The 26438-nt window shown below is 38.5% G+C and overlaps 1 protein-coding gene across 1 annotated transcript in view; it reads right to left on the bottom strand.

Annotated features, from left to right (window-relative positions):
- Positions 1 to 13417: 13417 nt before the first annotated feature.
- Positions 13418 to 26438, bottom strand: part of FRK (fyn related Src family tyrosine kinase) — a 46829-nt gene continuing 33808 nt past the window's right edge. The window contains exons 5-8 of the mRNA XM_041423748.1: positions 22710 to 22868; positions 17606 to 17787; positions 15509 to 15674; positions 13418 to 13611 (exon numbers count right to left, since the gene is read on the bottom strand). Of these exons, the coding sequence (XP_041279682.1) occupies positions 13418 to 13611; positions 15509 to 15674; positions 17606 to 17787; positions 22710 to 22868 (701 nt within the window). The remainder of the gene's footprint in view (positions 13612 to 15508; positions 15675 to 17605; positions 17788 to 22709; positions 22869 to 26438) is intronic.

Raw genomic sequence — 26438 nt, forward strand, 5'->3', positions numbered from 1 at the left:
ATCCCCTTTCATTGTACCACATTCCACAATTTACGTCTACATTTTCTTTTCTCCTGGATTCTCTTGAGCTTGATGTTTTTCCTGGACCACCAAAATTGAAGCAAGTTATTATATTATGCCTGCTTTAGGTGTCCATTAATGAATATTGTTTAAAGTATTATATGTTTATGCAGCAGCACATCTCCATTTGCCTTACACAATGCTTTGCAATGACCTATCTGGTTCAGAATCTTATGGTAAGTCTCAGGCACTGGGCTTAATGAGAGACAGGAGTCTCTGTAATTTAAGCCCTGGCAGCTGGCACCACCTTACGTGCAAAATAAAGTACTTTACAGTGATGCATCAAGCAGATCCAAGGGCAGAATCTGGTCCTGTAAAAACAATAATTTTGAGAACTAGAAGATGACATCTGCAATTGTTTCCTCATCTTAGTCACAGAGAGACATTCTGCTTTCCCAGCACTTTGCGTTTTTATGAAAGCCATCAGCATTAGATAAATCAAACTGCATTCCCTACAAGCACCCCTGGATAAGTTGCTTATTTCCACAGCTTCCAGTCTGATTTGCTGGAGAAGGTCTGCCAGCCCAGCCTGTTCCATAGGCATCCCCGTGAGTCATAACACAGCAGCTCCAGATGGAAGACAGGGCAAACATCTCCCTCCAGAGTTATCACCAACTCAGTTCCCATCAATCAACCAGCAGCTGGGACTGAAGAAACATTTCCTGCTTTGCCCGGATCACTCATGCCAAAGACAGCATGTTAGAGCTGTGCTTTCTCTCACATGCAGTCCTTGGGAGTGAAAAAGCCTGAAGACTCTCACAGACTTCCCATGTGGCTACTCAGCCTTCTACCTTCAAGAATCATGTCAAACTTAGTGAACAGAAGAGATTTTGTCTTAGCGCTTTGATTTGGTGTTTTTAATTCAGGGAATGAAGCTTCCTGGCTTACAGGTGAGATCTTGTCAGTCTCACCTCCATCCAAGAGGCAGAGGAGCATTACATGTACTATTCTAAAGGCACAGGAGCAAGTGATTGGCAAGCCAAAGGCACGTCTGGGTTAACATGTGGGAAGCCTGCACACTGAGTAAATGTGACTGCTCATGCCCATTCTGCAGTTGGTAGAAGTAGTAGGAGTTGGCTGGTGAACGGCAGTAATGGTGGGAATCCAGTTTTTGCTCTGCAGTAGCAGACATGGCAGGAGGTGGCTGTTCCTTGAGCCAAGACAAAAATGGAGAGTGAACAGTTGGAGCACTCCAGCAGCAGAGTTTTGGCACAAATCTTCACACAAATGCTGCCTCTTGCCAGGGTGACCCGCTGCGCAGTGCTCTCGGCCATCACCTGCAGGTGGGGAAGGCTGCAGAAACTAATACCTTGGGGGATACAAAAGAAACAAAACTGCGTGGCAAACAAATACTTGGGTGAATAGTATCCTCTGATCTGTTACAAGCACAAGCTGCAAACACCAGAGAGTATTTCTCTGATCAGAATTACCTGGGCTGGCCTAGATTTCCAGTGAGTTAATAGCCCCACATTCCCAAACAAGGATGTTTGCTTTTATAAGAGTGATGGGCCTGCCTAAGTGGGAACAGGGACTTGCTCTGCAGGTATGACTGCTGTTTTCTGAAAGGACATTCAGTGCCCCAAATTTGCACCTTCATGCTGTAAGCAGGCCTTAAAGTCTGAAGTCTCCTTTTCTGGCATTTAAAAAAAAATTAACCCAGTATTTTCTCGCCATGCATTCAATAACAAGAGGGAGCTAAAACAGATCTACATCATAAAATTTAGAGTCCATTTAGGAGCATCTATTTCATAAAAATTTAATCAAACAAATAGTTCTGAATCTTACCTTTGGCTAACTATGTGAAGATGTTATTTTCCTGTGCTGCCTGGACAAAGTGGGCTGGATAACTTTGCATTATTTTAAATGTATTCATCTATTAAAAGTTTGATTCAAATAGTATTGGCATTGTGTATCTGAGGCAAAAAGAAAGAATGAGCAGATAAAAAGAAAATCATACACTGCAGGACTGAGAAGAGAAAAAAAGTCAGCCCAAGAGGGACAAAAACAGTAAAGAAAGAAATTCAGCTGGGAAATGAAATCGTACTATATACAAATTATATATGGAAGAGAGAAAGACGGAAACCTACTTCTGTAGGCTGGCCTTTTGTGAGTATCACTTTTATACCTAGCTTCTGTATAGGTAGCACATTTTGCTTTTGCAGAAAACCTGCTTTAGGAACAGAAAGCTTGAATCACCTATAGGGAAAAAGAGAAAGGCCATAGGACTAAATCATGGGAGTCAAAGATTTGAAATATTGAGCTAAAACTACAAAGCCAAAAAATACAGTGACAAATTCATGAATTTTACATAGTTGCTCCATTCAACATAAGGTATTGTTCACTGTCTCTAGTCCTGGGAGATATTTTATTCACCTGGAAAATTGCCTTCAGTCTGTCCAAAATAGTATTTCAGTTCTAAGATATAGGGATGTCATTAAATAGAGAGCATTTGACATTGCCGTAGGGCTTCCCAATTGAAAAAATGCTCTATCAAATAAGGGAATTTGGCACCATTGTATTGTTACTATCTACTGAAGCTAAATAAAAAATTACACCTTCTTCGCACCTCTTATACTTTGGAGTCTCCGGGGAAATCAGGCAGATCACAAACAAGATTCCAAATTGTCAATCAGAAGAAAATGGAGTTTTCAACAATTTAAGTTGGGCAAGCGGATCACTCCCCAGTTTTAGCCAAAGGAGTGAAATAGCAAAGAAGCCCAGCTGGACTCTGACTCTTTTTTACATTTCCCCCAGTAGTACTGAACAGAGCCTTTTTAGCCTGTTGAAAAGAATCTGTAAGATTTTAGTACATCCTGATCCACCCCCATCTCCCTTTTTTCCAAACTCATAATCACTGGATAATTGTGTGCAACTCAGTGATAAAGCAGGCCTGCCTGTAGTTTAAAACAATGTATCTGTTTCCTTACAGCAGCGTTCTGCTCGTTCTTAAGCTTTCTTCTCTCAACTCACCTATCACAATTCAAAAATGTCATGTTGATGTTTTATAGGCAGACTCCTTCTGGATTCTTCTTAGAAACAGCAGTATCCTTGAATAATTTATACCAGTCTGTTTCTGCTCTACTTTTTTCCTGCACTTCAGTAAGCTTCCATGAAGGAGGGGGAGAAAGAATCAAGTAAGCAACTGCTAGCAAGTGTCTGCCTCTACATCCAGTATTTGTCTTCTGTCATCCCCATCCCCCTACCACATCAGGAAAGGTAGAAAGAGAAATTCTCCTCTCAGAAATGTTAAAGGTTGAATTCAAGTTCAAGACTAGCAAGGTCTGCCACAGCTACAAGGATCACAGCAGGTAAAGCCAAGGTGAGCAAATAGCTGCATGTCAATAGCATATGTGGCATCATAACTGAAAGATGATTTAGTAAAATTTGGGGTTAGGAGGCAGTTTGACCATGCCAGGGTCTCCAAACACTGTTTTAAATTGCCTCCCAAATTGTTCTATTTCTTAATTTTTTTATATCTTTGATGAAGAATATTTAAAAACAAAGCAAAGCAAAATCAAACCACACACATACAAAACTCACAATCACACACTCACCACCTCAAAAAAAGAAATTAAATGTAACCTACAAAGACTGCAGGACTGCTGGAGTGTTCCTTTTTAATCTGAAACACTGAGCAAGAGAAACAGCAGAGGAGGCACCAGGGTGAAAGTCAGGCTGGAAAACCCCTGCACTGAAGGAATGAGCTTCTTAGTCACATTTTCTGCAAGCATGAAAACTAGAACTATACTGTTATTTTATAGCTCCCTATTCGTTACAGCAGAGCCCAAGTGGATGATGAAAGCTGTCAGATGCTGTGAGATGTGGGTCTGCCCCAGCTCTGCCCTGTGCCAAAGAGCCTGAAGACAGAAGTGACTGTTCTATAGCCACACATCTCATCGCTGCACTCACTACAGAGACTGTGCTGAAGTCTCGCTGTTGTCATGCACCACATAAACGTTGGGAAGCCTTCACTAAGTTTTATTCCAGCACTACTAGCTCCTATACCAACAAAAGAAAATCCAGTCAAAATGCCAAAGGAATTTGTGCCTTTGATAAAACTTGATTGCTCACTTTGAATTAATTTTTTCTAGCCAAAATAAACAAAGGACACCTAAATCCTACTAGACTCAGAGGGTGTCATGAGGAGACCCCAGTCTTTTAGCCTCATTATCTTGGAAAAACCCAAAGGAGGACCCCAAGTATTTAGTGTCATGTTCTTGACTGCAATGCTCGTCTGTAGACAGGAATATTTTATCCCCATAGGCATTCTCACTCTTTGCTTTTCTTTCAATCCTACGTTTACCCACTTAAGGCAGACAAATTATTTTCAGTAGCTTTCACTGGTAAATGAAAGTAATTCTGTGTTTTGTACAGGCCAGTCCTCACCCATTAACTGAATGCAGTAGCGCAGCATCTGCAGTAACATGGGGAAAAATCAGCATTTTGCTGAACACCTGCAGTCTGCTGAGCTCCAAGTCACCTGTGATAGGTAAGAAACATTTTGAGATAGCTCTAAAAATGCCACTCAAGAGACACTTAAACATTCATCTTCCACTTTTGAAACCAAAACACTGAGTATGAATGACAGGTGATAAGCCTTCACCTAATCAGTTTCTTAACAGAAGTACAGAGAATATATATCTTAATTGCAGTTATTGAAACTTCTGCTAACCTACGTGATATAACTTCCCTAGCTAGTGAGGCTAACAAGAAGGCCAAATCATCACAAAATTGCAGAGTCTTACCTTGGTGATACATTTTTCCAGCTTTCTCAGTAAGGCTGGTAATACGTTCTAATTTTGTACAACTATTTAGTAACGGTACCAAGTTACTTTGTGATGTGAATATTTCTCTATTATATTCACAGAGAATGAAGTTGCACCTTTGAGTGCAGCAGAGAAATACCATAGAGAAAAGTGTCATTTCCTAATTTCAAAAAGCCTCTTTGAAGTGTCAGAAGGTTTCTAAGCTGCTTTCATAGCCACAGAAATATGTTTGTGTAGATTTTCTAAATGTGTTCACTGTAAATTTTAATTTTAGAAGGACAGAAGTTTAATTTTGCTAATAAATATAAAAGATAATAAAGTAAGGAGTCAGATGCTTGTAGCCTTAAGAAACAGCACCATTATTATTTAGATATCAGTCGTAAGTCAATGCCAGATCAATATTTGACACTTGCGCTATATTTAAATTATATTGCTATAAAGTACATTAAGAATTCACTGTTGAGAATACAATTATTCCACAGATCAGGCTAATGAAGAACCAATATAATAAACAGCTTACAACTGTATGTTTCCTGCAATGATTTTCCAAAACCCGTCCTAAATAAATCTTTTGTAATTTCTCATTATAACTCATTATTTAGTTATATGAAGAACTAAAGAAATATAACATGTGGTTCTTCTCTAATTCTCTGGATGTTTAATCTCTACCCTTAAGAATCATTTCACATGATAACTGATGGCTGCAGCCACATTTCTTATATTAAGTGTGATTAAGAAAAACAAAATTATTTTAGAGTTTTGGGACCTATAAGAGGATGTGATAGGCACTTATCAGACCTCCAGAAGCCACAAGTATGAAAACCTCTTATCACTCTATGAGGCAGGGATTAGCAAATACCCTTCCTTTATTAGCATAACAACTGATTAGAGGAAATCACAACTACATTGCATGGTCCTGAAATGGAGAGGATAAGTGTTTTCAGGAGACAGACATGCAGAGATACAATCATGTACCACTGCAGTGCCAGGATGGGGAGAGCTCTTGGATCACCCTGAAGCTGTTTCATCTTACCAGTGACCCTACCCAGGGATCTGTAGCGTTGCTGGGCTGTACAGGGCTAAAGCTGCAAGCTGGATGGGAAATGAGCTTGGCATAGGAGTGCTTCCAACCTTTATTTAATTTGGTCAGTTTGACACTTAAAAGTTTCACTTGCCAAACTAAACTAAAATTAGCTAGAAATTCTAGACAATAGTAATGGCTTTGGTTAGAACTTGCTTTTCAGGGTTGGGGGAGGGGGGTGGGGGAGGGCAAAAACCCAACAAACTTTAGAAACTTCCAAGTTTAAAAGGTAAAATAAAACATCCACAGAAACCTGAAGATTTAAATTGGTAACTGATTCAAAACCCAATTCATTTATTGCTCTGAATTCTCTGCTTCCTTTTTTATCTCTTATTTATTTTGTCTTGAGAAACTAAGCTAACTTACTGAGGTAATGCTGATGCAGAAAGTCAATGGCACTAGGACTGGTCTTCTGCTACTGCAACCTGAGGTCTCGTAAAATCTTGCAGAAATCATGGAAAAGCAGCTGAGCAAGGTGTAAGGACTTTCCAAAACAAAGCCTTTCCCTGCACAATTTCTGAGACAAGAACACAGTCTTGGTTGTGTGCAAGCTCCAACACGAACCACTATTATTTCAGAAATCAGATGTTTCATCCACATCAAAAGTCAGAATGATCCCAATCAGGAACATCTGTTTTCACATGCCATAGCCAGATGACAGCAGCTACTGAAGGCAGACAGCTGAAGCTAGTTGGGATATTCCTACACATATCCAGAGTGTGTAAACAAATACTTAAGGTTTTTCACTGGTGTTTGCCTTAGAGGATTGTAAGGCAGAAGTTTTCTTAAAGCTTACTGACAGTGGTGAACTTTCCTCTCAGTTTTGGTCTCCAGTGTGTGTGCTTGCCTATTGAGGCAAACAGCTTAGGTGCCAGACCCTCCTGTAGTCACCGTACAGATAGAAAAGATCTTGCCAGCCTTCCCTCCCACCAGCCATGTTTGCAGATTTATGCTTTACTAACACCTTAAATCAGAGTCACACCCTTTACCACTGCTTTTTCCTACACCAAAAGTCTAGTCCATTTTCTAATTTTAGTTGCACAGGAAAATGCCAGATCAATATTAAGACTCTGGTGTCAGGAACCATCCCAATCTCTTGTGCCCCACCATCAATGAATTTCTCTTTCCATCACCCCATTCCTAAAGAAACAGGCCTGCGTTTCTCTTTCAGGGAGGCTGCTAAGAAGTTTGTAAAGTAGCAGCTCTCATACCTCATCTCTTCCAAATTTGAGTACATTATTAATCTGACTATAGTAACGTTATTCATTCATAGTTGAGGGTTCCCAAAGATTTGCCTTGAGTCATTTCTCATCAGCTCCAAAGACAGTCTGTCAGCTGCAATAGGGATCTGTGTTATTATCGTAATCTAATGTCCGTGTGCAAGTCAGAAGGACAGTTAAATAAATCAGGGATGACTTCTGGATTTCTAACTTGCTACTACACGTCTCTCCTTCCATAACTGATCTGGTATCTGGCAGAGATGATAGCATGGATGAGAGCCAGCTTGCTAAGGAGACAGCCAATGCTGATGGTGGAAGAGGAGACAGTTATTATCAAAGTGTTGCAGTAAAAGTGTGGCTTCAGGTGACACTCCCGACTTTGGAGGACTCAGGCCCATGTTAAGAAGAGGTACAATGAATGATGAAAGGTAAGTTTTTCCAACTTTTTATTTTTGGTGTAAATTAATCAAGAGTTAAGGAGTTCTAGAAGAACAAACAGGTTCAGGTTCCATTCTTCTGGCTTCTGAGAGGGCTGTGCAACTAAGATGCTGGTGATGACACAGAGCAGGCAGCTATTTCTTATAAGAAACTGCCTCAGAGAAAAACAACCCCTCAAATCTTTGTGTTCTTTTTTGATCTTTTTAAACCTTTGGCAGAGTAATAGAGCAGTTTGGAATATGAGTGGGTTTTACTCTTTTCACATGTAAATAAATAGATCACAGCGTAAAAACATCCAAGCAAATGTTTTTAAATATCAAGGACAGAAAAAAATAGTGGGAGAAAAAATTATGTTGAAAACCATTAAAATCATCATGACCAACAAAAGAAACTTTAGAAATTTTTTTAAAGGTAGTTTTAGGAATAATCTTTATAGCTCAACTATATTTTTTTTTTTTTACTTTAGAAAAAGAATAGAAAAAACCTCTTTATCTCTCAGCATAACTAAAGAGTCTTTTTACTCAGTGGTAACTCTAATCTTCCTGTAATGATATCAGTAAATAAATGGGAGAGGGAGAAAGAAATTAAGACGTTGTATCTGTCTTCTTCATATCTGCTTAATTTTGGAGAATTTATTTTGTTGGAAAGGTACAATTTGTATCACAGTTTTTAATTCTAGTGATGCTGAGATCCAGAAATTGGCTAAGATTCATTTCTGGGCTACTGAATGCTTCAAATATACATTTTAATTTTCTCTATACCAAACTAAGGCCAGACCAAGTCCTTCAGCCTAATATAGCTGTGAAGATTAAAATGCCAAAGTTTTTAGTGATTTCCCCAGCTTGCTCATACATGCCATTGATTTTTTTTTTCTATCACATTAGTCTTTCCTGAGAAGCCTGAGACTAAAAAATAAATTACATGGACCTGCTAATATTAAGTGTGGATAGAATTAAGTCTTTTTTCATAGATCCCAGTTCAGTATTTTGTTCAAGCATAGACAGTTCTTCTGAGAAAACTTTTGCAGCAGTGGCTGAGGTACACACTAGCCCAGATCTTGTTGGAACAGAATGAAAGCCATGCAGCTTTTCATAAAAATATACCAGATACTTATACCCCTTCAAGCACAGTGGAGCAGCTCCTACATGCAGCAGTTTTATTTGCTCCAAGATCTATACACTACAAGTAGCTGACCAGTCACAATGGCTGGGGGGCACTGAGTGGATGAGTTGCTACAGCAATTTTTAAAGTCATGAAACAGAAGCATGTGGGAGAGAGAGCACAAGGAGCAATCACTTGAATAAGTCATGTGCTCCATTTCTCTGTGCTGATAATTTGTTGAGTCTGAACCACCACAAAATAATGCACTCGACTGGTTCAGTTCCTTGTTTGCTGTAAGTTACAAAAATACGCAAAGAAAATTTCTTCTCATAGTCAAGTAATTTGGAGAGCAAGTATGGCATACAATGGATAGTAAAAGAAAGCAGTATGAGAGACAGAAGGTTTCCTGTTACCCTATCATGTTTAATACCCCTGCATATGTTGTTGAGTACAGATTAAGTGAAATGAGTTCTCCAAAAGAAGTAAAAAATAAACACCAGGGACTCTCTAATACTTACTTCTCAATTGCATTGTTCCATAACTTTCTGAGGAATGGAGAGTTTAAGAAAAATAGAGGTTCTTTCTTTATGGTTGGACATTTTTAAGTTATCATTTGTAAAACCACATAAAATGATTTAGTTGTCAAAGAATAACTGAATTACATAAATAAAACATTACATAAAAGACATCTCAGCGCAATTTATGTGAAGTGAATTTCACAAGAAGCAGTCTATTGTAGAAAATTCAACTTATCTCTTCCTGATCCTTTTATTCTATCTAAACATAGAAATTTATGTCAGTTCAAAAAAAAATCTATTACTGTTTCTCATAACTGAATCCATTATTTTCCCTCCATGATCCATCAGGTAAAAACAAGTGCAATAGACAGTTCTAGCAGAGCCTTGAACATAAAAGGCCTCAAGAATAGAATGAGATCTGTTAAACCTATCTTGCTGTGCACTATAACTGGAAATGATAACCTTGAGGTTTAATTTAAAACAAGTCATAGAAAAGACTTCTGACTGTAATTGTTATCTGTCACATAAATAAAATTATTATAAAAGGTACAATTTTGCTTGTTGCATTGCCTGTAAGCAAATTGAACTCTGCGAAGGTTTATCAGTCTTTGCTGCCTTCTTCCTCCAGTCTTTCTTAATAATGGATCCATTCAACTGCAAAAATATTGAAAGAGCTGAAAAACAATTATTAATTTTCCCTATTACTTTTTATTTCTAGAGCTTTACTGATTCTGTTGCATTTAGCCATTTTTGTCTCCTTTGTTCCCCTGCTAGCCCAAGTTAAAACAAAACAATCCAAAATTAGACCTCATATTAGTGGCAGTGTTTCCCTTGCAAGGCAGCAGTTTCCAGACAGGCAAAATGAGGGAGTCAGTGCAAGTGTGTGGATTAAGCCAGAAAAAGAAACCAATGGATCTCAGACCAGCACCTGCAGTTCCCAAGCTTGGCCTCCACTGGATTGTTCACAGTGGCAAAGGAACTCTACCAGGCACCAGATGTAGTGTAATTAGAGCAAGAGAAAAATGAATAGCCCACTTTCCTTCTTTTCTTTGCTTTTCAATTTGCTGTGAAAATAAAGTGCACTGGTCTCAGCACACATAACAGTGAGGTGAAAACAGAGCTCAGGCTTAGCAGACAAAGATTCACCACACCTTTTCACCTACAGTACATTTTGGGGAGGCCAGACATGCACAGGCTGCCTCAAAGATGAACACAAAATTAATTTACTTGCTGTAGTGCCTTGATAAGACACACCAAAACAAAACTACCTGCCACTCTTCAGACAGCACTGCAGGTCTCCCACCCTGGGCCAGCACGTAGGAGAGGCAGCTGGCAGACCCAAACTTCATTAAGCAGCTGCAGCTGTGCAAGCACACAAAGAAAAAGTGGAAATAGGATGGCAGGATGCAACAGGAGGGAAAGGTGCCTGCTGGCAGCAGCCCAGTGTGCCAGGCTGCATCACTTGGAGGCCATCACATGCAGGTGCCTGCTCCTCACACAGCTCAGCAGGGTGCAGCTCACCTGCAGTTTTTGCTCCTTTCGGCCTAAGGTGGCTCCTGAGGCTGCACTTAGTAGAAGGAGCTTGAAACAGCTGATTGCAGTTTGCAGCAAGTGGATTATTACACACCCTCCCCAGCAAATTCCTTCACAGCAGCGACCACAGAGAACTCTGCCAAGGGTCCTTCAGAGGAGAAATGAAGTTTTGGGTCACTGCTTCATCATCTCAAGGAGCCTCTCTCTCCTTTGACTATAAGAGAAATTAAGGAGACGAAGAAGTCAATTTAGCTGGACAACCAGACTTTCTACTCCATAAATGTTTGTTTCACAATATATTCATTGTGGGATTTCTTCAGAATTACTGATGTTACTTCAGTGGAGTTCTGCAATATCCTGTTGACTTCCACTCAAGGGCAGAGGCCAGCACAGAACAGCTTGGACCAAACTGGTGTAATTTGGAATTCTGAAGACTTTCCCAGCTGTCAATTTTTTTTTTTTCCTGGTAGCTTTTCTCCTGTGAAATGCACACATCTGTGCTGATCTTTCATCAGCAGTTTTGGTTTTTGGTTTTTTTGGTTTTTTTTGGTTTTTTTTTTTTTTTCTTTTTTGGTTAGTTCATTTTTTGTTTGTGGTTTTTTTTGTTGTTGTTGTTTGTTTTTGGTTTTTTGTAGCTTTTTTTTTAATCGGGTAAACTCAGCTTTTATTTGCGACATTCTTAATGTCATAAATCTCAAAAATCGGGCTAGAAATACTGCTTGAACAGGAAGGCCACAAGTTTCATGCAGAGATCTCTCCACATAACAGCATCCCTATTATCACAGAAACCCATTCTGTGGGGTTGGTTAACCTCATACTGTAACAGAGTTAAACACAGCTCCTAGCTAGACGAGAGATGCATGGATTGATGGAAGTTTGATAATCATAAACAACAACTTGTTGAGGTCATGAGCCAGAAGCTAGCACAAGCCTCAAAACAAGCATAGACGGAGGACAGCAGGAGACTTTGCCTGGGAATCTCCCAGGCCCATCCATGCCAACTCTTATCAGATGGGTTTGGCAAAGCCATTCAACCTCTTCTTCTTTCAGAGTGGATGATTACTTTCCAAAATCACATGGATGCTATGACAGCTAATTAATTATAGCTGTATTATGCTTTACAAATTTAATTAGTATAAAGAGGGTTAGTAGAGAGAAATGCTGCACAGAAAATTAAGTTTAACATAGACACAGTGCTGGAAAGTCACTGTAGTGAGATAGAAAGAGAAGAAAAATGATAAACAAGGAAAGGGCTTTTGAATAATGAGTACTTAAGAGGTATGTATGAAAGACATGAGCAGTGTGCTGCCATCCAAAGGCAGAGGAGGGGGAAAGCAAATTAAAAATTAGAAGCAAGGCAAACAAACTAGATGAATAGATTTGAAATATAAAGTGAAGATAATCATATGGAAAATATGTAATAAAAGTCACCCAGATCCAGTAATGGATCTTTCTGATATTAGAGGAAAATGGTAGCACACTTGTATTGACCTCACACTATGTTAACACAATACAGCTCATAATTCCTGAATTATGCTGTTAAATAATTAACTGATGAATCATAAGTAAATAATTAAAACTTGGTTCTGTAAGCCTCACAACTAAGAAAATAAAACTGTCACAGTGATACCAGATTTTAGCAGAACGGATATTGTAGTTAGGGAAAGGGCAAAAAAAAATAGCATCTATAGCTAGATATACAGACTGCTAGAAGAAGCACCTGGGCTGTATTTCTCCATGGAACAAAATAAAATGGATCATCTATTACTCAAATCTCCTCTATTAAAGTTGAACCTGAAGAAGGTTACTCTGCAAAATACCTAGGGTTGCCCTGTTGGAGAGGGTTTGTGATTTGGGGAAGTAGGATTGAAAAGGCTGTTACTCTAAAACACTGAGACAGTCTTGAGTTCTTGTTAAAATATATTTTCCTCCAATATCCCTAAAATTAAGAACCATAAAATAAATCCTCACAGTTCGATGGACAATAACTCATAGATATTTAACAATCTTAAGAACAAACAGCTTCTAATAATAATTCAAAATAATAATTTTGTTTATTCTTGTAAAAGGAGTACAGTAGACAAAATATAAAAAAGATCAGCCTTTGCATCTACAAAACCAAATAATTCCTTTTCTCCCATGAATATCTGTTTATTTTCAGATATAGCAAAAGCACATGTACTTCAATTCTAAGCAAGGCAATTAATTTGGATTCTGCCAAATCAGAGCCATCACAGTCACAGGATTACTTTTATTATTTTTTACAATGAAAAGACTCTGGGAGCACAGATCCTGCTGTGTAGAGCCATCACATTCCTTCCCGAGAAATGATAGGAATGAAAAGTCTAACAGTAAACAATTATTTCAATAAAGAAATTACAAAAAGCTACAATAGTTTCTTAGCTAGACTCATTTCAATTGTTTGTTCTTGCAACATGGCATTTTCAAATAAATAGAAGACTATCATTAAGAAACATCCAGCCTCCAGCTTCCTGATGCTTTGTTTTGCAAAACACTTGCCAGCAGCAAAAAAATTAAGTCTTTGAAGATCAGGGAGGGGATGAAGTGTGCCAGGATTCTTCAGCACCCCCAAATAACCCCATACCTGGGGTTAGGCCGACTCCACAGCCTCCTTTAGCCATGTTGGCTAGGACATGTCCTTCAGGAGCATCCTGAGGGTTCATGTCCCATGGCCTGGGCCTAGGCAAAGGAATAGAGCTCGTTGTTGAAGTAGTTCTCCAGCTGGTCACTGAGGGCCTCAAAGGTGGGCCGCTCCTCGGCCTCCGCGCTCCAGCACTGCTTCATCAGCTTGTACAGTGGCGCTGGGCACGTCTCCGGCTGAGGAAGTCTGTACCCACTGTCCAGCAGCTGGATCACCTGGTGTCCTGGCATACCTGCAAGCCAAAATGAGTTCATCAGGCTACTCAGGATCTGCTTCTGGGTGCCATGTGTTCCTCACTCTTCAGCACAGAATCACCACAGAACACTTTGGGTTGGAAAGGACCTTAAAGATCACCCACCCGGTTCAAGACCCTGCCATGAGCAGGGACAAATTCCACTAGACCATGTTGCTCAAAGCCCTTCCAGCCTGGCCTTGAACGATTCCAGGGACAGGGCCACATCTCTTACTGTTTACCGGCAATTAAAAACCACCTCCAACATTTTCCCACCACCTCACCCTGACTGTGCCAGCTGCAAAGCATCGCAAATAGGTTTGTCTGCGTGTGAGGCTTTTCTTCCACCATTTGGATTTCTCAACAATTTTCTGGCATCTATTTAGCTTAAATAGATCCTAAACGCCTCTAGTCTCAGTGACTACAAAATCTCCTAAGAAAACCTGACCAGCTGCTGAATTTTCCTCACATTTAGAAACTTTTTCCTAAAGTCAGCCCTCATTTCTCAAGGGCAGCTGAGCAATGGTATCCTTCCTGCTCCATTATCACCAGTCATGGAGAAGACTGGTGATCATGGAGAAGAAACCATTCATTTCCCTATCTTTGCTATACCTTTATATACTAAGATTAGTGTCCAGTTCTCTTCCAATTTTTTATTCTTTAAATTAAATCTTAAATTGTGCTAACTTCTTTTCCCTAGATCTCTGATGGTGTGTCCTTGCACATTATCCACTTCCACCACAAATCAACATAAACTCTTCTAACTGACTACTGGGAACAAACTCCTGAAAGTAATACCAAGTAAGCAAATAGTAAAATGACATTTTCTACTTTCAAGATACAGATAAACTATGCCTTTGCAAAGGGGTAATACTGAATGGGTTTTCAGACAATATCCAGAGCCACAGTGTTACATATTTTTTATACTAAAATGATGTATTTATGTGTGTGTGTGTCCATATGCACACGACTATAGTTTATATAAGACTTCAGGATATTTTGCTTTGCTTTTTTTTCTTCAGAACAATTTTGCAGGAGGTGAGGGTGGGAATCAAAAAGCAAAATCAATTTTTCCTTTTACAGAAAATATCAGTTTGGGACCCTGTGAAATGTAGTTTATGGCAAACGCACCACCCCTCAGGCCTGTACAGACGCAAAATAACTTTTTTTTTGCTTTAGTTCTTCCCTTGTGTTCTACTCACCAGCACAAAATGAGTCACAGTCAATCATCTCACTGATATCTTGTGTTATTGGAGCCACAGTTCCTTGAGCATTTCTCGCAGTACTAGAAATAGTAGCTGCTCTCAGACTACTATATCTACTTTTGAGGTTGGTGACATTTTATTTTTTAATTATTTAATTCTTGTGATCTATTCCTTTATGAAGACTTTTCACTGCAACAATCATATATGATGGAGGGGGGTAAAAGCACCCTGATTTATTTTTCAGACACTTCTTTCTGAAGTGCCTGTGCAGCACTTCACACATAATCTATTCTTCCATGAGATATACTAAAAAAAATTCAAAAAGGGCAGGTTGGGGAACAAAAATCCCTTCCTTTATTTCTTTCCTTTTTCACATTCCAAGAGTTGGCATCTTTGATCTGATGATGGAGGAAAATAGCCAGCTGGCTTAGGTGCCTCTGCAGTGCAGATTGACTCCATCAAGAGGAAGCTTGAATGTGTGCTAACCACAGCCTTTGCAAAGCTGCCAGGAGGCCCGGGGAAGCCAGAAGGTCTGCCCCACTACATGGACCTCATCTGAACAACCTTCTTCTTCTCTTTAAAATGTTAACCCTTTAACATGCCTATAGTACAGGCATTCAACCTTCTTTTTTTGTATTATTCTGAAATCAAGAAAAAAAATTAGACATCATTCTTTAGGTAAAAGTACTTACCATGATAAGGCATCTGCCCATAGGTAATTATTTCAAACAGAAGTATCCCAAAGGACCAGACATCTGATTTAATGCTGAATCTGTTGTAGCGGATTGCCTCCGGGGCTGTCCATTTCACTGGGAGTTTTGTTTCAGTCCTAGCTTCATATATTTTTTCATTTTCTACCTATCATGGGTAAAACAAAACAAGCCCAGTTTCAGATTTGCTTCAGCAAAGCACTTTAAGCATCTCGCTAAGCTCAGCGTGTGCTTAATCTTATCTTTTAACCAAACTCTTATTTTTCATGTAAGTACCCATTTTCTGAAGTCTACCATTGGATTCAGCTTTGCAGTTCAAAAGTGTGGAAGCTTCATCAGAGGAATTTGTAAAGCATTTTTCATTTCAAGCAAGCACATAGCACTGGAATGGCTCCTGATTAATTATGACTTGCTGCTGTGAATTCTGGACCTGGCATGCAAGATTTCAAAAGTCTGTCAGGAGTGGCAGTGTAAGCATCCCGCTGACACTAGAGACCAAATGTCTTCATGTCTGGTCTACAGTAAAGAGAGAAGGCAAGAGCAAGAGCTAATGAATTTCAGCACCTTTCTTCTGTGGTTTATCGTGATGTTGAAGGGTCATTGACTTTGATAACAGTGGCTTAAGCAGGTTTTTGGGGAAGAAAGAATAAGCTCTGGCTGATTCAAATTAACATATTAGTTTCCAGTGAGCTAATTAAGGTAAAGTGTAGGTGAAAGACGCAAAAAAATTGTTGAGTTGCAAATAAATGCAATCATGTCCTTAAAGGTTTATCACACAGACATCTAAATTTTGTGAACATTTATTCTCTCTGTAATTCCTACACATAATTTAGTGTACACAAGTAACAGTTAAGCCTCAGTCAAGTTTCTCACATGCAAGTCCAGATGGATGTGTAGCAGATTTTGCTTTTTTGATTGTTTAAATACAGAATGTATGTTTCCCAGCTGCAATGCTCATTAGTTTTGAAAGTACTGATTGTTATTGATTTGTATCTCTATACTTATACAGTTGGCATCTTGACCATAACACTAATCTTTAGAAACAAGAAACATATCCATTATGAGCAATTTTCATTTAAAAATATATACTTATGTTAAAGAACTAGTAATATGAACTTATGCATATTTAGAACAATCAAAAATTAAAATAATTTTCAAATTCCCTTGATGCCTTTGTTAAGCTATTATTCTATACTTCAGTATGTAATAAATCCAGTTCTGTTATGAACTTCAATTTCTGCTGTTTGAATGGAAAAACAAAATGAGAAACAGAAGACTTTTTTCTCTGTTTTTCCTTCTCAGTGCAAGAACATAAATAAAGAATAAAATCCAAGCGAACACAGACTCAGAAATTATGGATTTCATATTGAAATCCATAAAATTTGGTAAAAAAATCTTTCCAACACTGATTAAATCGTTTTCAGAGGTAGGAAATCTCATTTCTAAACCACAGCTCTTCCACAGGGTTACTTTGGCCAGTGATCCTTGGCATTCTCTGCCTTCAAGGACTAGAGAAAAAAAAAACCAAAACAGTGCAGTGGCAAAGAATTTGCAACTGCATCAGACTTGAAGCCCTGAGAGCTCACTTTATGAACTTCGCTGTGGAGAGGAATAAGGTCCTTTTATGATCACCACCTGTGATCACAAGCACTGTAGAGGCAGAGGGGAAGTGAACAAGTCAAGAATGTATGTCTAAACATTTTTATGTGCCTTCCTTTGCAGGCCCAGGTGTACAATCTTTCCATCATTCCACTCCATGTTGCAAACACTGGAACATGTTGCAAACACTGCAACATGGTCCAGCAAAGGGTATTGCTTGCCAGGATCCTTCCTGGGTGGCTGGGTTGGAAGCAGACCCCAGGATTCTTCAGATTGGCACAACAACACAGAACAGCGTCTAACCTTGCATGGGATAATGCAGGTAGAAGGTTCAAGTGAACAGGTTATGGGTCCTTTTCTCCCTGGGCTTGCCTTTGTCTCAATCCATTGGTTCAGGGCTACAATTCATTCTTTACTTGGCCTTTTCCACCTTGTTCTCCAGAGTTAAGAGCAGGGACAATTAACCCTTTCACAACCTACCTTAAAAACTCTTGCAAGTCCGAAGTCTGCCACTTTGTAAACATTGTGCTCACCAACAAGAACATTCCTGGCTGCCAGATCCCGATGGATATAGTTCTGAGATTCAAGGTATGCCATCCCAGAAGCCACCTGAGCAGCCATGTCTATTTGATGTGTCAGGGAGATTTGAGAGCCTCCATCTTCTGTTTAAAAAGGAGATGACAAGAACATAAGAACAAGAAAATGTTGATTTCAGACATAAATAACTGAAAACCGGCCTGGTTCAAAAAGCCAACACAAATAAACCAAACCATGCAATACAATAAAGTAACAGCCCAGCCAAATGACAGGGATTACTGAATTACATTACTTATTTCCTAATAACTGAGTAACAGTGTTTGTCCCATCTTCTCTAAAAGATAGTAGATAATACATGCAGGAGTTAATCTAGGCCAGGAATGAGCTGCTGACACAGTCCAAAGAGAAAATATTTTATCTACTGATAGTAACACAATATGCACCTCTTTGACATAAATGTTTCATAAAACTGTTCCAAACTGTGAGTAAGAGTTAATGTCAGTACCCAGTGGTTGTAGCCAGAGCTTGCTAAAGATGGAAAAACACAGAATTACCCTTGTTCCCGTTCTCCAATAACTAGGAAAAATACCCTCTGCTGTCAAGTATAACTCATTTTCACTTTCCAGTCCACTTGACTGCTTCACGCTGTTGTCTCTGTTGTTGCTACTCAAGAGTAGGACTCCTTGAGATGCTTTCAAGCTTCCTTCTTCTCCAGTAGAACTTTTTGAAGCAATGTGCATGTCATTCCCACCACACTAACATAAGCAAATTCCAGAAATTGAGATTTGGAAATCAAAGATCATCATTCAAACAATGCAGTAGATGAACTTTGAGCTGAGCAACTTGCCTCTACAGATGAAGGAAAGTCTCAGGCTGTGAAAAACTGCAGCCAAAAATTGCAAGACAGATAACAAAAAAAAAAAAAAAAAAATTGTGGTATAACACATTAGAGTACAAATTCAGGGCTTTTGTGGCATTTTGGGGACAACTAACCAACCTTCTCAACACAAAGAATTTAAACCTTGAGGTAATTGATAGTAAACCAAATCAATGTTACATTCAAGGACCACTTCACCCAATCCCAAATGCTGCATGACTGAAGCATGGCTTTCTACCTCTGTACCCTCTAACACCCAAAACTATTTCAACTTTGTTTCAGAACCTTAATATCAAAAAAGCTGAATCCTTGCTGCTAGGCTTATTGGCAGTTCTTTGCCATCAGGTTGGTGACTTTTACTTACTGCCTCTGTGTTAGAGAAATAAAACTTTTGTAGCTGGCAGTTTTCTCTCACTTACTTTTAATTGATTTGCAGTGATAGTGTATCTTAGCATTGTTTTAAATAGCCTCTTACCATTGTTTTAAATAGCCTCCTCCAGTTCTGGCATTTTATTTGATGGAACTTTGTCATCCCACTTTATGAAGAATGTGAAATACATTGTTTACTAATGTATTCTGCAACCCAGCCCTGAATTTCCTGCTTATCTGCATGCTCTGACATAATTAAGAAAAAAAAATTTATCCTGTATGTGTCATTTTTAAGGCTAAAAATTCCAACACTAAGATTATTTACTTCTATTGTTGACTCAGAATGTCTTTTCCTCTCCTACACATATGTTTCACACTGCCTGGACTTTTCAAAGAGAGAGGTACAAAAATTGAGCTGTGTGAAAATCCACTCAGTCCACAGAACAATACAACATTTTGAAGATTTTCTGTTCTGATAACTGGCAGGCATCAATGTTTATTATTCATCTTGTTAGACAAAGATAAAATCGAGAAATGATGCTGATGTTGAATTTAATTGGTAAATAATTAAATGTTTTCAAGCACCTTGCATTAGTACTTGGGTTTTGGAAGTTAGCCTATGTCAGCCAGCTTTAAATATTCTCTTTCACACAACTTCATCTGCATTTGTTGTGAACTACCTGCTGGTGAGAACAGACAAGGATACCAACAAAGTTGATCACATGTTTGTCACTGGTTGCTGATGCTCCAGGACAGCCTGACTTAAGCTTGCTCCAAGAGGCAAAATAAGGCAATGCCTTAAGGAGAAAGGGGTGACTCATCAGTCTCCTGTTTAATGAGAGCTTCAGTGCAGAACAGGAGTTAGAATGCTAAACCCCCCTGGTTTATTCCCTGCAGACACTCAGGTGCACCATGCTGAAGGGCAATGTAAAGATCCACCTCTAACACTGGAGTGGCACCTGAAAGACCATTTATTTCATTAGGGCATGTTTGGAATACCAGACTGGGCTAACCTACTGCCTCTAGCCTGTGGGCTGAGGGAGGGGAAGAGGCCACTGTTGCCCTGGCTGCTGCAGTATTTTTTGGATGATCTCTCTGTAAGCTGGTTCTGCACTGCAGTTGTTCTGGAGCGAAAGGGAAAGCTTTAATGAAGAGCCTCAGCTGACCAGGAGCTACAACTTGTGCACAGAAGATGAAATCACAGGTCTCTTTGGGATCTGAGGTGCAAATCATGTATGTCTGTCTCATAAAGATTTCTCCAGGCTGGGCCATTCAGAGCACGCAAGTTCAAGCACAACTTCTCTGGACAAAGTATCCCAGTACCTCACCACCCTCACAGTGAAGCATTTCTAAGAATTACCTAATTTAAACCTACCATCTTTCAATTTAAAGCCATCCCACCTTGTCCTATCACTACCTGGCCTTTTAAAAAGTCCCTCTCCAGCTGTTCTGTAGGCTCCCATTAGGTACTGGAATGCTGCTCTAAGTTTATGTCTAGCTAGCTAGCCTATAGCTATAGATATGTCTATATAACTTTCACACTCAAAATCAGGCACAACTGCTGAATTTATAAATTTATAAATAATCCTATGGATTGAGAAAATGTGGCACCTCCATGTCCTTTTTTACTAATATTTTTTTGACAAAACCCTCAACCTCACATGAAAAATTTATTAGAGAAAATATTAAAGAAGTCTTGGGGTCTGCACCCTGTTCTAAGCAATCTATCAAAATCGCTCATATAGAAAAGACAGGAAAATATTCTCATTGACAGATATCTGACAATAAAAAAAGAGAAAAATAAATAAGCAACACTTTCTCCAGTGAGGGCATTGCCTCCACAATAATTCACTGAATTGCAAGAATACATACCTGCCAGAACAAGCCCCAGGCCCATCAGAATTGATAAAAGCACTCATACATTTATGACAATTTCATTCACTTCCAATAACAAAGAAAAGTTTCAGGTGCATTTTTCTCATACTGGTGGCAGCTCAATAACTCTGCATAGCAGTGCTCATCAAGAACTCTCCCAAAGAACATTTACAGCATGCACAGGGAATTCCCATGTCCATCATTATTAAGTAGCTGTCATTATGGTGAAATGTGATAGTAACTGTGAATAAAATATTAGGGACTTTTAAAGCTGGAAAAGCATACCATATAGTTCTTGGAGGGGAATAGGAACAAAGAATATCTCTGGACTTTTCTCCACTCTAGTTTGCTTTATTTACCCATCGTGCACACAGAGACAGAAGCCTTCTGGAAATATTTTCCTGTTTTCTGCAGAGGCTGAATCTCAAGAAAACTTACCAGGAGCAGTGCACTCCAACTGATATAGATCACTTCCAGTCACAGAGCTCTATAAAAATTTCAAATCTCTTTCGTTATTAGTCTCACTGAGAGTAATGACTTTTCTCTGACCACAATATGTATCAAAACCCTTGGATCTCTGTCTCCACCTCTTAGTTCTGTGCACCTCCCTGTGCATCGGCCATCAGACAAGGAGGGATACCACTAGACTGGGTTTCAACTGGACATTTTTATAGATATCTTGATGGCTGCCTGGAAACCTGGTGACTTTCCATGGCCTCTGATGAAGAGCTACAGGAGTGAGCACTTAGGCAAGGAGCAGGGTGCTGTGCAAATGCTGGCAACTGATCCACACACAGGCTGCAGCACTGATATGCTATGGACATGTTTACTCTGTGCACATTAACAGACCAGTTTTCACCTCTGCAATAGCTGTGACTCATCCTGGCTTTCTCAGGAGATATTTCTCCAGTGCAATAAATGTTTCCATGCACAGCAATCATTTCCTGATGTGCCAGGCTCTTTCAATCATATAAGCTGCAATCTGCACACAAAGGTACCAAAGATGAGAATTTGAAGGAAATTTGTGCCTTGTTACCTCTGGCCAGCAAATGCCTACAAAACTGTGGATGATCTGGCCCAAGGTCATGGCAGACCCACTCTGGGCAGTTCCTGGTAGGGCTGTCTCTGTGTCAGAGATTTCTTTAGCTGCAATTGTGCATGGACAGACCCTCATTTAAAAAAGGTTCTGCAGAAAAGATCGGGGAAGGCATGTGTCTGTGGTATTACACAGGGCTTTGCTTTATGGGCTGTAAACAGAGAATTCAGCATGACAACCATGGCAAACATTTTGTCTTCAAGAAATCATTACAGCTTTAAAGACATTTAGCATCTCACAGACATCTGCTAAACTGAAAATGGGTAACAACGCTAGAATCAAGCATTTCCCAATAACAGGAGTGAACTTAAAAGTGAAATCATTATGCTAGTCTGTTCCAGGCTGTACAATTTTATTTTTAATTATTATTTGCCTTCAAAAGAGCACTTTGAAGTGCTGCTGAGATAAAAGCCCTGATAAGATAGGCAAGGGACAAATCTGTAGTGAAAAGCTATCCCTGACTAGTAATAGTTTTCAAAGCTGTTAAGTACATTTTGTGGAAGTGCTTCTATTTCATGTCAAATATGATGACCTATCCTTCTGGATACTTATATTTTTATTCCTTTGTTTATGTTCCCATCTACTCCTAAAACTGGATGAAAAAATATGGGCCATTATAAGGCAAGAATCAGACTGTGGATGTGATTCTTTCCTACTTTTTAAATATTTCAGTTGTCAAAAATTCATAAACCTTTCTACTTTTCTCACCCCCACAAATGGCAAATAATGCAGCTTTTACATTAAACCAGGGTGTTGTACCTCTGTCTTTTATGTTAGTGTATTTACTAAACTGCAGCATCCTTAAAATGAGGTTAGAGTAATTTGCTTACTTTTAAGGTATTCTAGAAGACTTCCATATCTCATCAGCTCAGTAATAATATAAATTGGATCCTCCAAAGTGCAGACAGCATAAAGCTGTATAAGCTTTGGATGTCTCAAGTTCTTCATTATTTGCGCTTCCCTCAGAAAGTCTTTTGGATCCATCGAACCTGAAACAACAGCATATAACAAAACTGAGGTTATTAAAGGGCTTTCTACCAGAAATCTTAAGGGAGAAACTGATATTGTTTTCTGTCTTTGAAAGTACATTAACATCTCAAATCTTCACAGTTCCCACAGAAAACAGACAGTGCAGCTGAAACAAACATTTAATGAGTGAAACATGCCAGTTATGTAGGGACAGAAAACATATGTGTACCAGCCACCAGAAAAAGAAAGGCTAAAATCAACCACCCCCAGGACTCCCAAAAAGAGGAAAAAAAGTGAGGCTAGAATGTTAAGGGATACCTTTTAAACAAACAACTGGTTAATGAAAGGATCAGAAACTGAGGTGAGAGTGTCTAGGTAATGAACATAAAATTTCGGAGAGAAAACTAGTTCTGCAATAAAAATTTGTTGCACTATATTTTCAGCTTCACCAGTTAAAGCCTGAAAGCACTGAAATCAGTTTAGCATATGCAGAGATGATGTGTGCATTTTATATATACAAAAACAAATAGCTATTTTTAATGATCATGCAATAGAACCCTATCAGAAATACCAATTTATGCACAGAGGTAACATTAACTTTACAATCCCTTAAATACCAAAGTGTCTTAACAGCAAATTATGCCAACTTTTTAAGTGTTACATAAGATCATAACATCTCTAGTTCTATTCATATATATATATATATATATATATATATATATATATATATATATAGTGAACCAATGCAAAAACTATGTCAAAGAAGCAGTCAGAAATGGCACAGGAAGCTAAAGTCATGGCAAATGTGGGATTAAAGGTCATATGTCCTGAATAGGGGATTGATTAGGAAAACATGAACAAATAAAGAATCAAAGCTTTCTAGATGAATGATCCAGTAGTCATCAGATATTGTCAGATGTTTGAGGAATTTGGTGAATAATATCTCCCTCAAAATGCCTGTGCAAGCAAATTTGAAATTATTCACTTACTCAAATGTCTCCTTCGTCACAAATCAAAATACTTTAATTAAGAAAATATTATGGTTAAGATTCAGGAGGAAAATATCTAGTTATCCAAGTTATTCTGCTCTATGCCATCAGTTTAAAAACAAACTCATCTTACTCAGTAAACAGACTAAGTAGTTTGAGAAGCCAAGGCTGCAAGAGTAGGAGTCTTCATGGGGTTTTTCTATATTAGGTAACGTATAAGGTTCATTTGGGAGTTTGATTCTGTTCCCAACATGGATGCTTAAATTAAGTTAAACTCTTGGAGGATGTTAAATGGCTCAGCAATAAAATTCCAACCGATAATCTGTTCTACAAAAAAGACTAGAAAATCAGCCTGTTCACCCAACACCTACCTTGAATGCTACCTCCTGAAAAATGCTCCAGCCTATTTCCCAAAACATAGGAATGATGTGTGATTTCTTATCCTCGATACAAGAGGAATGATTCAGAAATGCTTCTGACACAAACTTTATGAAAAAAGAGCCACTTGACATTGCTGCTTGGGAGAGCAAAGATTACATTGCAAGGAACAGGTACTCCTCACTTCTATTTCCTCATACTTCCCTTGGCAATCCCATATTGACCAACTTGGTGAGAATTTATAGGATGTCATTAGGAGGCGTGGTCAAAGTATTTGGATTTCCATCAATAAATGGCAAGCAGCCAATAATACATCTCCTCAACAGGTCCAAGCTATACTCATTTTCTTTACTCACTGTCAGAGGAAAGTGGGGGCCTGCACAAAGAGGAAATGACCACACCTGGTCTGGATAAAGCAGGGATTATGACAGGGAAAAAACCCAAAATACCTGTGATGCTTATTCTATATCCTTTTCTTGTTTAGAACAGCACAATCTTTACAGATTTATTCAAACTTTCCATAAATTCTAGATTAAAAAAATAATTTAAGAGTCATGGGTTGTCTTTATAGGGTTTGGACTCACTTTGATATTGATTTAAAATTTTGCCCCATTTACTTACTTGTTTCAAGATACATGCATTATCATGAAAATCAACCTAAAATCTACAGAGAAGCTGCATGGTGTGAAGCATTCTGCCTCCAAAAGCAAACGCATCAGCATGACTCATAATTTAGCATCAGTGCCAAAATTTGACAAGTTGATTCTAAAAAGGATGAACTACTTGCTCACTTAGGGCCTACCAAATCATGGACCCTCTATGGGTCTCTATACAGGATTTCTTCGCACCATAGAATTTGACAGTCTGATTTGTTTCCGCCATCAAAGTTTGCCTACAAGGAATTTCTCAGTTTAATCATGCTATAAACTTCTCCCAACAAACTGAAACCAAACAACATGCTTTCAGATATGACAACTTTCAATAAATTGATCAAGAAAGAACTGTTCCATTAGCTGAATAGCTGCAAATCTTTTTCTACACTGTAAAAGCAAATAACAGTGACAATAATTATAACAAACCAGAAAAAAGATCAATAAGTATTTCCTGCATGTTTTACAGAGCATATGTAACCTTCAGTTTTACTTAGTTTATATCTTTAAATAGTACAAGTAGCAGACAGCACCCCAATCCCCCACAGGCCTGTAGGTCTTATATTGCACTTCAAAAGAAGATTGGATGCCAAACGAAAAAAAATTAAAAGTGTCTTTATGATTGTTCTGCCTAAGATTATGTCTCAGCAACTGAATAAGCAAATTAAAAACTGCCTCTAAAAGCAACCAAACACACTTGTTACAAATTAGTTGGATAAAGCCTGTCACAATAGTGGCAAAGAATTTACACTACATCCCTTTGGGGTAGGAAACACATGCCAAAATGAGTTTCAAATAATTGAGGGCATTTTAGCTTGTAGTTGAATATGTATGTTTTTAATGAAATATACATTTTCACCTATAAGTGGTAAACACAAGACAAAGAGCAGGTTACTGTAAGTAGAAAGAACTTGGTCATAAAACAATTAGTTAACATAAGCTTTTATTGAAACAAGTGGACATTCCTTTTGGGTAAGATACCAGTTTGGGAGTGAATTTATCAGGACCTCAAGAAAATATGGTCTTGATAATCTGTTTTTTGAATGAAAAATGTTCTTCTAAATGTCAAAGTCATTCTTCAGAACAAAATGTTGGAATCTCTTTCTTTGACATGTTCTATATTGTGCTGCTTTGCCAGGAATCACTTCTAACTTATGCCTATTTAAAACAGATATATCAGTTCTGATTAACTTCTCTTTGAATATATTTTGTTCTAGATTGGAGGAAGCATTACATTCTAAGATAAACACTGATAACCTGGAAATGAGTTAGAGGGGAAGGTCAGTTGTTTTCCACTGGCCTAAATGTAAATGGCCCTTAAATATTTGATAAACCCACCACAAGACCCTTTGTTTGCAACTTTTCAATAAGCCTTCCCAAATTGCTTCAAAATACCCTTGTACTTCAGAGGAACCTAGTCTTCTAAGTAAAGTTTATAGAAAATTAATTTATGTGGAGACGGCATTAAGTACATAACTATGATCTTCTGAAGAAGTTTATGAGTAATAAAGAAATAACACTTAAAAACTAAGTATTTTGCAATACAAGAAACTAAAATAGCCTATTGATATTA

Source organism: Onychostruthus taczanowskii, unplaced genomic scaffold (genome assembly GCF_017590055.1).
Source record: "Onychostruthus taczanowskii isolate IOZ18803 unplaced genomic scaffold, ASM1759005v1 scaffold8, whole genome shotgun sequence".
In the NCBI taxonomy this organism is placed as follows: Eukaryota; Metazoa; Chordata; class Aves; order Passeriformes; family Passeridae; genus Onychostruthus; species Onychostruthus taczanowskii.